Genomic DNA, 15,170 nt, shown 5'->3' with positions numbered 1-15,170 from the left:
ATGGAGACGGTATTTTTCTCCGAAAGGTTGGTAGCTACACGGCGTCGCAGGTCAGAAGAACATTCAAATCTTCACCGCCTTGAGAACCTTGCATAACAAAGGTTAATCTCTTAAGTAAGACGTAACATAATGAAAAAAGTTACTTGTCAAGAAAGACGTGAAAACCATATTTAGAAACACATTTTTTAAAAGTGTAACAGTTCAGCTATAATCTTTAAAATCATTACTTATTTTTACTTAGTCACGAAATATGCGAAAGGTTAACACTTAAACATCTATTTGGCTGAATTGTGTAGAAGTACATGTACACGGTAGGGTATGTACGAGTGAACAGTCTTTTGCTACAATTTATTGTTTTCAAAGTGTAGCGTATAAAAAATAAAAATAATATTTTTTTAAATCTTGTCAGTCTAATCACAATAAAATTCCTATTAAATATTAAAATATTACCATAATTAACATTTAAATATTTAAAAATATATTAAATGATATTCTCTATCGAAATGTTCGATTTACATTAGAATATCACTTTTTACACGACATGTTTAAGTTCTAAAGGAACCATCTTCAGGTGTGTAAAATTATATGAACTTAAATATAATTTCTTAAATGCAACTTTTAGTCAGATGTTTGTCAGATTTCAAATTTCAAATGATGTTTTCTTCCAGATTTTATTGTATTTTTAATATCTTTAATATTATAAATACAAATGATGTTTTCTTCCAGATTTTATTGGAAGAAAACATCATTTGAAATTTGAAATCTGATAAACATCTGACTAAAAGTTGCATTTAAGAAATTATATTTAAGTTTATATAATTTTACACACCTTAAGATGGTTCCTTTAGAACTTAAACATGTCGTGTAAAAAGTGATATTCTAATGTAAATCGAACATTTCGATAGAGAATATCATTTAATATATTTTTAAATATTTAAATGTTAATTATGGTAATATTTTAATATTTAATAGGAATTTTATTGTGATTAGACTGACAAGATTTAAACAAATATATATTTATCACAATATGACGCAACTTTATCATCTCATAATAAAAATAATGTTCAACAGAACAATTAAAATCATCACTTCTCTTCTTATTTGAAGAATACAATACAGTAACGTATCGATAGTGCAGACTGAAATATGATCTTATATCGAGGTTGCAACGACTGTGCTGCTTTGTTTAGAAGTAAGTTCATGAAATGGGCTATAGATGAATGATCACATAGTAATAAATACTATCCTATCAGGCCTAAATCCCTTAACAGTAAATAATCAGCAACCAATCAATCAACCAAGCTACCAACACTTGTTCATTATTCAGACAGATGCTTTGGTGTGTATATTTAACAAGGACTCCGAAACACTGTGAACGTCGAATCCGCTTTGAAATCGTAAGCCGGAAAAATATGGCTTACATACATGGATGAATATTAACGTACAGATTTTAGAGAAGCAGCTTTTGAAAGTGTTACTGGGTCGGGATTGGTTACGGTTGAGGACGTTTCTGTTTCTATAGCAACAATACATTTATTCACCAATTATATAAGGGATATTCTGTCAAGGAAGTTTGTGTGTGATCGAGTGAATTGTTTCTTTGGTGAATAATTCTCAACGCAGAAGACATAAGAGAATACTGCCACATAAATTTGCTGTCTTTTAAGGGTATAATGTTCCTTAAGTGTAAGGCAAGAAATCTAAACTTTCCATTAACCTTTTTTCTTTTATTTTAGCCAGCGACCCTAAAATCTATAGACGAGAGTAGATCATGAATATTAAAAATAAAGCTCCATGTTACTAATAGAATTACAGTGTAGACTTCAGATTATGAATAAAATATCCAGTTTATGCCTGCTTTTATTTTTATAAAGAAGCTAATGAAAATGGAAGTTCATTGTTTTCATCGGCCAACTTATTTATCCCGTCATGGGGTTGAAAATCTGATGCGAAGTTGTGTAGTCAAATGATGTCCAGAAGAGGCGGGATTTCATTTCGACAAGGAAAACTGGGCAAAGACGTGGCATTGCTGTAGATGTCTATGATGAGTTACTTGCTCTAGGACCGAGGAAAAGCACGGTAGACCTTGATCGAATTGGCACATTCAGGATGCGTAGTCAATTTAATAGACACGCTCAAAGGGCAATTCTGTGTTGTTGGTTTGTTTTGAAATGTTTTATAGATTTTATCTAGATGTTTATGTGGTGTACGATTGTATAGTGTATAGGCCCTTACGAATTAGTCCGTACCTCAGAAAGACACAAAATGTCTCCATTACAACGAACATTTTGTCAATGCTGAAGTCAAACTCGATTAGAGTTAGGCTTGTACTCTTTGGAGTACACCGTCGTTCTAAAGATTTTCTTCATGCCAGAATATCACGCTGTCATCTGAAATCATGGTTGAGTAACACTGCGTTCCGTCGCTGTCCTCTGAGCAGTGTTGTCGTAATGTGATCCGAGGTCATTGTTTGGAGCCTGCGCGAAAGCCACTTTTGCACCGACTCTGTTGTCTGCCTCAAAGTGCTTCTCTATCCGCTTTCCCCAGTGACGTCACACCAAATTCTTAGTGGCCTAATCTTGAGGGAGTGGCCAGCAACTTAGGAAAAAGAGTTTTCTTTGTTCAGTTTGACAGCTCAGTGAAATCACGTGAGAGCAAAATTTTATAAAAAATACTTTAAAATGGGTTCAACTATCAGTAGGAACGTCTTAACTAATTGTTTCTTCGCCAAATCCTTGGAAATGTTTTTCTTGATGGACTTGTTTCAACGTATTGATAAGATAACCCGTTGTTTAATGATTGATCTTGTGTCAAGAAGGGATGTTGAATGTGGAGAGTTGTAAGTAAGTATTCAGTGCTTTCTAATAATAATTACATCGCCTGTGTATTCACTTGAAGTTTTGTGTACATTACTAGTGTATTCACACAACAGCTTCCACTTTTGTTGTTGTTCCTGAACAAACATTAAACCCAAAGCTTTTTAAGTATCTTTTATGACTTTGTTCGTCTCGTGGATTGACAGAATCGATATTATTAATATTAAATTGAGTACTGAAGTGGGCGTGGTCTGCTTTGAAATACTGTCCAAGAATTTGCTTAGAGGACCTGCGGAAGATTAAATGTGTAACGTTTTGTCCAGGGTGATGTTCAAACCCGGAACCCTCTTAAACTCGAAACAAGACTGCAAAAAACGTACACCTTGAGGTTAAAGTAATTAGATTGTAACCGTGTTATCGTTTCTCTAATTTTATCTTCCACACACACTGCTGAAATTAGGTGACTGGACAGAATGACCGGGATGTAATTTCTACCTTCGCCGTTGAAATGGCTATTTCCTTCGCGTCGTATTTGTCTACCGCGTTCTATACGTACCTCGAATCCTCCCATCCACTTGTTAATTACATTTCTGTCATCCTATGCGGTAACGCTGAATTGACCGTGGAAGGTTATAGCTAAATTTTCTTCTGGTACTTAGATTTCAGAATGTATCTCTGTTTGCAAGTAATAACGTAACTCGCTAGTAAATTTTTCATCAAGAATGATGGAAAAATCTAAAGTAGTAAAGACACAATTATAAATATCAATCAAGAAAATTACCATGGCAACGGTTACAACAGAACACACATTCATAAATTTTATTCATAGATATATAACCTCCATGGCGTAGAATCCTCAATGGTCAATATATTCCTCGCTTTTTATGAAAAACAAATATTTGCTATCGTGTCCATAAGAGCCCTCTACTGCAACGTACCTCCACACACCCTGTTTCGCAGTATCAGTTTTAATATTTCCTCCCATCTATTCCCGGGTCACTCAAGTAGTCCCTTTGTTTTACATTTCCCTACTGTATACGCCGATATGTGAATAGTAGGCCCATGAAAAGCCGCCTGTATTCCCATTAATGTAGAAATATTTAGTGTACTTTGAATGCACAAAGCAGATTTGAATAGCACTCGGGAGATACCCAGTTCGAATCTTGCTCTGAGGCCAACGATAATTAATTATTCATTACTCATAACTAATTCTATTATATATCGATGATATATAAGGAGATTAACCAGCCAAGCGTGAATAGTGAGATTGGATATGACCCCCAGTATTTGAAGCGGGCAATCATTGTCATAAATGCATTGCACTGTTATGCGCGGACTGATACGCGGTACTAGGAGGACAGTGTGAATTAAAACGTTGTTTGTCAGTATTAATATCCATACTTTAGTCCCATATATAACGCGACTAGAAGATTTATAACACATTCTAAATTTATCGCTGTTTGATAAAAAAAAAAGGTTTGTGTGTGCCATTTCGTGTTTTGAAAAACATACCACGTGAATTCTCCTACTGATTCCATCTTAAAATTCTGTGTTTCGTTGACGAGTGATAACAGAGATACCAACCTCCACATAAAACACCTCGAGCCTAGTTTAATCTTTGTCTTTCATGTGAAAAAACATCAATTTTGTAGCCTAAGACTTCTCAGATTTCTGATCATTCCTCAGATCAGTCGTGACTAAACTTATTTTTAAAAGTTTAATGTCAGGTAATTTCGTAAGGTGTTTGTGATGAGTGGGGAACGCAGCACGCTTGTGAAATACACACAAGACGTTTGTCGTAAAGTATACAAGGAAGAGATCACTTCAAGACGATAACTACAGCAGTATAACTCTGACAACATTTATTTCCTTATTAAGTGAAATAATATAAGTTCTCGTACACAAACTTAACTATTAACAACTTAAGCGGATGTCAGTGACTCATTTCCTTTTTTAAAAAAAAGTTCTGTTTTCGCTGTATTTGAAGTCGTCCGTATTTTGATTCTCCAAACGAAGTGCGTCCGAGTCCTGACTTCAGTTCTTGATCTGAAGTCTGACATTTTCTTTTGTTCGTTTCCTGCTTGTCTCTTTTTTGAATCTTTCTTCCGTTTTTCGCAAAGAATATGACCCCGGACAACTTGGAAGGAGACGGGAATTTATAAATTCACACGTTGTATTTAACTCATTTCGATGTAAATCCCATAACCATTTTGCCACTCTGTGGCATTTCTTCTTGAAATCTGAAACAAATTCCTTTTAAGTAAATTTATCCCCCGGTCGTGTTATTACTTCGTGTCTTTCATATCTCGCACTTCACTTCTTTGATGAGTGCGAAAGGGATCTCCGTCAAATTCCAGACAATAGCCCATCCAGCGTTTGACAAATTTGAGGAAGTACAAACAGCGTCTCCTAATAATGATAATCTCTTTTACGGGCATAACATGGCTGTCCCCCGACACAAATAGCTTTATTGGCTGTATAATCCATCGCGTCCTACGTCCTGACAAAGAATGGCGTCTATTGTTTGTGTGACAACACACCGGCGCGGGCTGTCTGTCCGTCCGTCCGTCCGTCCCGCTCAGAATACCTTGCCCGTCCAAGCAGGCGCCAGCCACGTCGGTATCGTCCTAGTTATCACTACACCGTTCCATCACACTTGCACTCCCTTTGTTGGGACTGGTCTAGCCGTCATATTTGTGTGTACGCTGGTTGGGAGATACTTTGTACCAGCTGAACCTTTAACAAAGTCCAATTTTCGTGCAGTCCCTTTGTAAGTTTTTGGACTGTTATTTCTATGAGGGAAGGGAATAAAATATCGCCTATTATGCTGTTCCTACTATCAGCGAGATGTATCTTGGTTCCTAAAAACTGTTAAAAGCGAATTTTAATCATTTTACATTAAATTTTCGAAAATCTGGGTATCCCTGTGTCGTCTACTTTAACGAGATTTCCTTCATAGGTTATAGGTAAATACAGCTATTCCTAAGAACTACATTATCAGGGCGTATAAAAGGCGTGGAGCTACCGTCCTATTTATTATAGACCTCTATGCTAGGTTGATCTATCGCAAGTCCAATATTCAAATATTGAATCCTCAAAATGTTCCTAAGGAAAGTTGATTTTGAGACAACGTCGTGTGGTGAAAATTCAGAGAAACTGCTGGAGTTTTTTAGAAACTGATCATTAAAATTCGTTGATAAAATAATTTCGATATATGATGTATGTTGCAAACATGTGGGTGTTTCAATTTTGATGTTGCCTCTTTTACATTTTAATAACTTTTATTTTACGTTCATCATATCACATATTTCAGTGAAGTCGTAGATCTGTGACACATAGCTAATTAGTATTCTGTCATAACAACTGCGACCATGCGTTTCATGTACACGTTCTTCCTTCATTACAATCTTTCAAACACAGCAAATCGTCACTGATTCAGACCCTCTTATTAATCGGATTGTCTCATTTTCTGTGCACGTATTTTATTTTACGGAATTCTAGGAATTCCAGTGCCAGCTTTTCATACCCAATTTTCATTTTGTCTGTCATTTCTTTTTGTTATGCGGAACTTCGATGCTGATCGTATACACGCTCATATACATTATTTGAATCCAAATATAATCCGAATATATTTGTTACGTTGCCATCGGGCCAATTATACATAATCTCTCTTATTCATTCAGAATATTTAATATAGGCTAGTATAGAACGGAAGTATCCCTGTATATATATCGCTGTTATGTAGGGAGATATCTTTGATGAACATTTGTCACAGTAAAAAACCATTTCCACAGAGATAAATGTGTTAAATTGTAAGAGTTTAGGTTTTCGAATGATAACGTACTTCTGGGCTATGACGCAATGTTGACTCTGTAAATACCAACTTTTTGGTGAAACATACTGTCCTTAAGAGCTGAAGATGGAGGCGGTATGTTTCTTCAAAACGTTACCATCTACGGACGAGTTTACACGACGTCAAAACCTACAAGAAAACCGTCAATTTATTGAAATTATTAATTCTAATACTGTAACTGTTGGTTATTTTATGGGTTTTGTAATTTTTATTTATTTAAAACAATTTAACGACAACGTTAAGGCGAATTGGATGGCATCTTTACATCCAAAGACGTTTTATCCAGTACCGACAAACTTCCTGTAATAAAATACGTCTACATAAATAATTTGAACTAATTTCTTTCATAGACTTTGTAAAACGTTCGGAACCGTAGAACTTTATAAACAAAAATCGAAAATTTAGTTAAGGCAGGTGACAAGATCCCCTGCAAAGAACTTCTTTGTCGGGATTTTCCGATTTTTACCTAGTGTCGTCGTGGTTCATTGCTTGTGTAAAGAGGACACGCGAGTGATGATGAATTGTCTCATTACTATAGTGTGGCTTGGTGTTTCAATGATAAGCATCTGGATAGAAATCAGAGGATACCAATATTTTTGTTTAAGTGCTCAGATATGCTTACATTTATTTGTGGAATTTGATATAATATATAATTTAAAACTATAAATCTGACGGATTATAATCATGCTTTTAAAAGTTTGGTACTGAATTGTAACTGTGTTAAAATTTTTATACCATTTATTCTTGTGGAAAAATAATTGAAGCGCAGAACAAATAGTGTTTTTTCTCTCTCTTCCGAACGTTTTTGCAAATGGCCGATTCACATGTGGTTGATTGCTGGTTGCAGGCACTGCTCTTCCAGGGGCGGTGGTTCACTCACCGCCATTCTCTGTGGGAGACACTTTGCGTCCCAAATCCAGCCGCTACATCGATGTCTCGCGGGGCGTAGAACGTCCCTACTTTGATGACGTATCACCTCGCAACGTAACTGCAATTGTCGGACAATCTGCCATCCTCAACTGCCGGGTGAAGCATCTAGGCGACCGAACGGTGAGTTCTGAAGCACAAAAATTAATTTATACAGTAATATATAAGTTTTAATGATACCCTTAATTAACGATGCAGGGGATTTGTTAAAATGTAGCTCATAAAAATCTGACCGCTGTTTGTAGATGTACTTATATCATCACGAAAAGCCGCGGAAAGAACAATGCGTTTTTTTATAAAGCATCCACATGTTACATAAGTTTCTGTAGTATATTTTAATATTTTTCATACTTAATCAATTTTTTTTTAAAAAATTAAAATGTATTTTCAAATGTCCATTAACATGTTTGAAACTTGACAAAAAATACGTTTATGTGAAATTTAATCCATTGCTTGCATTTGTACGTTGCCTTGTGAACATTACAGCAAATTGTAATTCGTTTCCTTTATTTTTGGAGTTGAAAGTACTACTATTGAAATATAGGCCTAAGTTGAGGCTCCTGGGATCATCTTACTAAGTGCCTCAATCAGTAAGAATGATTTTTCCAAAGGACCTTTAAAAATAAAAATATGTGACAGATTATTTTAATTTATACGTTTAGAATGATTAATCAGTCTGTCATATTCACAGAATTGTGTGAGATTACCTAGGGGACTTATATACTAAAGACGACGTCTCTTATATAACAAGAGATATTTTGATACAAATAGAGTTATGTTACTAATATTGTCAACGTCAAATATATTGCTTTTAAAACATATTAAGATAGATGTAAGATATTCTACTTCAGTTAAGAACGTCCTACTTCCATACGACGCTTAAAATGCTGTACTTTGAGCTTTTAATAAGTACAATCTGTTACTAAATATCTGACTAGATGAATATATTTGACAGTCTATTGCAGCATAACCTGTATAATTTATCCGTATCTATATTTTTATGTAGAGTTTTATGTAGGTCTTTAATTCTCGAGGTTTTATGTAGATTGTGGAAATATTCTTTATTTGGGGCAGTCCACAGTGACAGGTGTCTTTGTATGTTACGTATTTTGTGTGTTCTGTAATTAGTTATGTTCTCCTCAAATGGCCACGATAAACGTAAGTAATCCTACACGTCAGAAAATGCTTTTGACGCACCGGATTCATCCATCATTTCCCTGAAAATGCCTGTCACATCTCAGCGTGAAACATCGACATGAGGTACATTATGTCACGCACGTGAAAACAAATATAATAAGGACACACCATTTGAATCTTTCAGCCTTTGCCAATCAAACGTGATGGGATGTTTCTGCTAGGGAATTGGATGTCTTTCTTCACGAATAACAAGAGTGATTACCGTACAGTTCTAAAATATGTGAAACTGCATTATAAATGAATAATCATATATTGAATGAAATGACTGCGTTCCGGAAACCTACAAATTGATATTGCATAAATTATATTATCACATGGTCCTGTTTCAATGTAAGTCAGTCAGTTATTTAAAATTAAAAAGTATGTAGAATTGTTATTATCATTATTATTATAATTATATAAAAACAAAGTATGGTTCGAAAATGTAGAAATGTTGGAATATTTACTAACGACGGTAACAAATCATAGACGGCAAACTGTGTAAATACATTTATTAATCTGTCATCTGGGGCATGCATACAGTTTTTGTTCATTCCATTACATAAACATTTATTACGAAGAGAATTTGTTTTTCAAAATTCACCATTTTTTATTATGCATCTCTGTGAATTACATTTAGTTTTAATGGAGCATATTTTGATGACATTTGCTCTATCAGTTTTACAGTGGTTTTCAGTTAATTTAAATTTATCGCATTTTCACATACTTTACCAATTATCGTAATACACATTATATATATTTTAACGAGAATGACAAATAATGTTATCAAGGATAAAAATACGACTTCCATTTTGAAATATATACAGCCATTTTTAATCCAGACGTTATTTTATGTTCTTTTAGAATATACACATATATACTCTTGTTGACGTTATTAAATTACCACATAGTGAATTTTATGTGATAATGAATTATATTTTTTTACGTAGCCCATAAATATCATGTCGCTGAGCTACATATATTATCTGCTAGTATTTCGATAAATATGCAATAAACAGTTTTAAATAAAATTATGAGTTATTATATCTGTAATATATTAAATATAATTTGTATTCTATGTGACTGGTAGTATTTCAGGGATTTGATTAAGACGATCTAGAGGTTGGGACAATCATGGCTATAAAGTTTAATTCAACTTGTAAATAAATATTATATTTCGCCGAAATTCGATGAGTGATTTGAATGAAATATGTATGATTCTCTCGTCACGCATTGTTTGTACATATTACGTTTGTACCAAGAACTCCATAAATCATTATCCTCCAGGCAAAATTTCTTAAGATACATGTGAACAGGTTACATTTGGGTCAGTAAGCTATTTTAAAGCGACAGGGAAAATAAGTTGTCCCTATTTGTCCCACAACGACCCACCAGCTGTGGTGTAACACAGAGCTAACTGCGGGAGGCATCTAATTGTCAATTACCTTTAATTTACCGTTCAGTCATTAAGGATGTTCAGCAAACAAATGTGTTGTTGAACGTTTTAATCCTGTGTCTTTTCACATGTAATTTTGGTGTATTTAATTACTTTTCTGTATGTTTGTAAACGCACATGATTATTTTAAACAGTTTTTGGTTTCAGTATCTGTACGGATTCCCAGACGTAGATGGTAGAATTATAAACAGGGTGTATTTCCGGCTGCAACGTCAGTTGATTCATTTCGCGGAATCTCTACGTCTCAGGCATCTGCAAAGCAGCAAACTAAAATTCCACAATGCGGAGAGAATGCAACAAAGTCTTGAGTCCGTAACAGTGAAAGTTTTTCAGGGTAAAAGTTCTGAACCGACTGGATAGTGCGCAGTTAAAGTGGGCATGTTTGTAATTATCCCCGTCTTCGGCGACGTAGAATGAATATTGATTAGAATTTTTCGTAAAAGTGATATAGAATATTTTAATGAAACGTAAGAACATGAATTTTCAGGACAAACTAGCAGTTATTACAACTATCCCACAAAATTTATCAAACAATATATAAATATAAGTTTATAGCCTTGGTATTTGGAGGGAAATCTTCTCATAAAGTACAAGGCTGTGTAGTTTAGGGGGATCCAGAGATTAAATTTACGGTAAAACTCGCACATTTTCGGAGCAATAAGAGAGCGTTATACATTTTATAAGAATGCAATTCCATTATTTCACATTTCCAAGAATCTGAGTTTGTAACTGCGTCTTAGTATTGAATGATCCATAAGTGAAAGTTATTTTTTTAAATTACCAATTGTTTGTAATGTTACCTTCACGTCAGAAATGGATACAACAAACATGTTGGTATTCCTGATTTTAGGCCCATTGAAATCGAAATTAAGTACGATGAAAAAAAAATCGCTTCGCATTTGTAAAATAAGTGACATTGTAACTGGGATTCTATATTCAGAGTTCAACCACTGAACATTTATTTGAACTTTCAGTGACCTTGATGTGACTATCGCAGTAGATATTTGAATAATCGCCATCTTGATGTTCCAGTTTATAAATTTTATAAAATATACACAAGTGAAAATACAACCCGTCGTTTCGCTTACTGAATCTACATTTTGCGTTCTACAACAACCTGGAAATTTAAAGATATCTTTCACTTTATTTCACGTTGGTTTTGGACGCAAACCTGATCTGTCTCTGAATAAACGTTCACGCAGATGCACCGTATATTTGTTGGGTTAAATAACTGGATTCTACCGATACAATATTCTTGTGACATCACTCAACATTAATCTTCCTTGTATGATTGTATCCCGTTGCTGAGCAATGGATTAGATTGATTGAGCGATTGATAGGTTTTCAATATCTTTGACGAATGTGCAGTGTCGAAACGGCCAGAGTTGAAACAGTAAAGGACACAAAGAAATTTGCTTGTTATATTCGTATATTTTAACGTTACAGTATTAGCTAGAGAGATTATAATTGCTGGAGAAGTCCTGGAAGGATATTTGGAAGCCCTTAAGCGGTAGTGGGTTTGATCCTATGCGGGTCGGCTATTTTGAATTCGTTTAAGTTTGATTGTGATAAGTTACATTGGATTACATGAATATAGCGGACTTTTTAATGATATATTTGACCTATATATCTACACTCGGCACCTTATAGCTGAGATATGGTGATTCGATAGTATAATTACAGTTTTTGTGTAATGAACTTTGTTGTGTATATAATATTAAATGTTTATGTGTAAGGAAGGAAGGAAATAGTTGCTCAGACGGGAAAGGCATTTGTCGCCTTAAATGACGTTGAAGATTATAAACGTTTTCGCAAAAACTCGGCATTGCATTTGTTCTTCCCCATAGTTGTTTCATCTTCTCGCCCCTCCCTTGATTTCAGTTTTAAAAAAATAAGATCAGTACGGTAATTGGGAGATTTTTAAATACAATATTTGATTGCAGACGGTGGAACAGGTGATTGTAACAGGAAGTTTTTACAATATCTTGGTCTGCCCTGGAAGAGATCAGGCTAAAACCACGAACCTGTACAAGATTAGGTTGCCGTCGTTGGCTCCATGCTGAGCAGGAAAATTTTTTAAATTGAACACAGATTTGGTTGGTGATAGTGGCGCCACGCAGAACACGACGGCAAACAGAGTGAAGGGAGTGTGTCGCGATGAAGTCCCGCTGAGAGATGATCAGTCGCACCGGGAAACCCCTCGGAAACTGTCGGGAACGCTTATAATTCGCATTCGGGAGGACGAGGAGACTCCCTCTGAGCACAGACCGCCTTCAGGAGCTCGTGGTCGGTCAGGTAGAAAAGATTTTGCTGGACTTTCCTAGATCCCGCAGATGAAAAGACGAATATGAAGCGAGGTAAATGTCGAGATATATATTTTTTTCATTTTTCGTGAATTTTGCATTTATAAAAATCATTTATGAAAGTTCCTTAGGATTTAATAAATTTTTAGGTGAGTAAATTTTTTCTACGTTGATTAGTTACATGAAAAAGCGAATCAAGTACCTGAGATAGGACTGCATTGTATTGGAAATGGTCAATTCTTGAAGATTTTTGCGGTTTTGTGAGGCTAAGAAGAAGGTTTCAGGGATGTAGGGTGGACGTTAAGGGCAAAAAGATCAGTCCATATAAGCTGCCAGACTCACTGGTTGGCTGGGTGTTTCCATCAAGACATGGCTAATTAGGTTTCCCGAACTGCAGTTCTTAATTACAATGGCATGCTAGGTCCTGCCGCAAAAGCCTGTTCTGCAGAGCACGAAATTAATTCCACGCCCGCTGCGAAAGTTGGGTGACAGAACGACTCGAGGACGGCGAGATAAAGCAAAAGCGAGCGAAGAGAAACATTTCTTTGCCCGCAGAGAGAAGCAAAGGAACTCTGCCGAAATGCGGAATCTTCGCTCAGAAATTCCACTCCACTAATTTTCATTATCAATCGCATCCCTCGCTAACTTTTCGTTTCTTCATGGACATAAAAAACCAGGTTTAGTAAAAAACTTACGCGCATATTAGAACTACTTTCTCGGCGAGGGCAGTCATTAACACTTTAAAAAGTCAGTGGTAATTATATATACCACATGATTTAACATTCTTTGCCTTTTAATTTAAACACACGATTTATTTATATGGGTGTGGTTTGATTAACGCTGTAACCAGCGATTACTTCTGTATCTGTAATGGAGACGGGTTGTGTTTTCTTTGCGGTACGGACAGAGTTTTTAAATGTTATTCGTATGAACTTCTTAACGTATTACAAAAATACCCGTTCACGTTTTCTGAGATTATAGTGTCATCGAGTAGGCTGTATTCTCACGTAGGTGTGGTTTTGAAATAAGAGCCACAGTGTTATCTGACAGACATCCTACGACATAGCTACCTGAAACATCCCAGTGTCGTTTACAGATCGGTTTGATGTAAATCTGATTTTGGTGACAAGTAAATTTCGGTGTGGCAGTTCAGAAGGATATTTGCCGGACGTACGAATTTGGTGCTTTCATATCTCAATTAATTCAAACATCTCTTCAATTATATTGTCTTTCTATTAACCCAAAGTCGTTATCAGTTGTATTCCGAAATTCCGTGTTATTTTCTCGATCGGACTGCACATTGCATTTGCATTGGTTACCTATGGTTGGGTAATCCTCAATGACGTCATCACCCGGCCAGATACCACGCCCACGCAGCAGAAATAGACCCCAGAAAACCTCTGACACCACCGAAACCATTTTTAATTGTCAGGGCTAAAATTCTGGCGACAGTTTAGAATTGTTATGCTGTGATTTCAGTGCCTAACTTGTTCGGTATTTTACTCTGGAGAAAAATGGAATGTGTTGTTACAAGATCTGTACAATTTTCCGCTGACTTCCTTCCCTTGGCTTGATTTGTTTAACCTTGTAGCTCGTCAGTTTCATTGGAACGACCCCAGGAGAAAAATCCTGTAATTGCCTAGGTTCTACGTATACACTGGAGAATACGAGTAAAAGAGAAGAAAATAAAGACTTGAAAGAGGGAAAAATCGTGTTAAAGAGATAAAACTTCCCTTCCAATAGGCGGATATCAATCAACGCGAACTCTTAACCGGCATCGATGAATAATGAATGAAAAATTTCTCCCTGTCGTGAATATCAAATGCGGAGATCAGGCTATACGTTCCGTAGTCGGGTGCAGATAGGCAACCAGTTCGACGTAGAAGAGAACAGGAACAGACGATACGAGCGGCGAAACCCCAAATGGGGTTTAAAAACACACGCCAGTACAGAATACTCAAATAAAAGTGTTCGACGGAGGAACTGAGTTCATACATATGGAAAGAACTGCTTTGGGGGCATTTCATTACGCACTACACTACAAATTGTCGAACAGCACCCGCTGTGTGACTTTTCCGATTTCCTTAATACTGAAAATCGAAAAGGGTAAATCATTATACCATTGTCTTCCTCATGCACAGTCATACGTCTCTGGAAGTGACGATGTCATAAGATAAGATTTTTAATTTTTCGTTCCGAACGGTATGTATAATTATTATTAAGCATAGATCTTGATATTGTTATATAATCAGTTCTCACTGTTAACTGTGTGATTACACACTTGCCGTTTTAAAATGGTGATTCGAATTGGCGTAGGGGGAAGCCTGCAGTCAGCTGCTTCAAATTTAGGCCCAGGGCTTTGTAATATTGCCGGAGCAAATATTTTTGTACTCATGACTGCGTTATGTATCGTTTTCGAAACGTCCGTCTGCGGACTGGATCACGTAGCTTTTGTAATGTGTCAGTTTTGTGTTAAAAGCAAGGCCTCTTATTCTGTTCGTATGACATACAGTCAACACATATCAGAGCTGCATATAACTTAAGATGGCTGTCTTCTGGGTTGTTTCGCCGTATAGTCTGGTAGAAGTTTACTGACGTTTCATAGGTCCCTGTTGCCTCCATCATCAGGGCGGTGATGA

General features: G+C 35.9%; 1 protein-coding gene across 3 annotated transcripts in view; it reads left to right on the top strand.

Moving 5' to 3' along the window:
* The window catches only part of LOC110830962 (zwei Ig domain protein zig-8), a 285,478-nt gene that overhangs the window by 156,024 nt on the left and 114,284 nt on the right, over positions 1–15,170 (top strand). For all 3 annotated transcript variants that reach the window (XM_022066409.1, XM_022066408.1, XM_022066411.2), the window contains exon 2: positions 7,517–7,719. In XM_022066409.1, the coding sequence (XP_021922101.1) occupies positions 7,517–7,719 (203 nt within the window). The remainder of the gene's footprint in view (positions 1–7,516; positions 7,720–15,170) is intronic.

This window comes from Zootermopsis nevadensis, unplaced genomic scaffold (genome assembly GCF_977971745.1).
Source record: "Zootermopsis nevadensis isolate Lab colony 2312 unplaced genomic scaffold, Znev_1.0 Znev_ptg000008l, whole genome shotgun sequence".
In the NCBI taxonomy this organism is placed as follows: Eukaryota; Metazoa; Arthropoda; class Insecta; order Blattodea; family Termopsidae; genus Zootermopsis; species Zootermopsis nevadensis.
The sequence above is the reverse complement of the archived record's forward strand: the minus strand, read 5'-3'. Positions and strand labels throughout refer to the sequence as shown.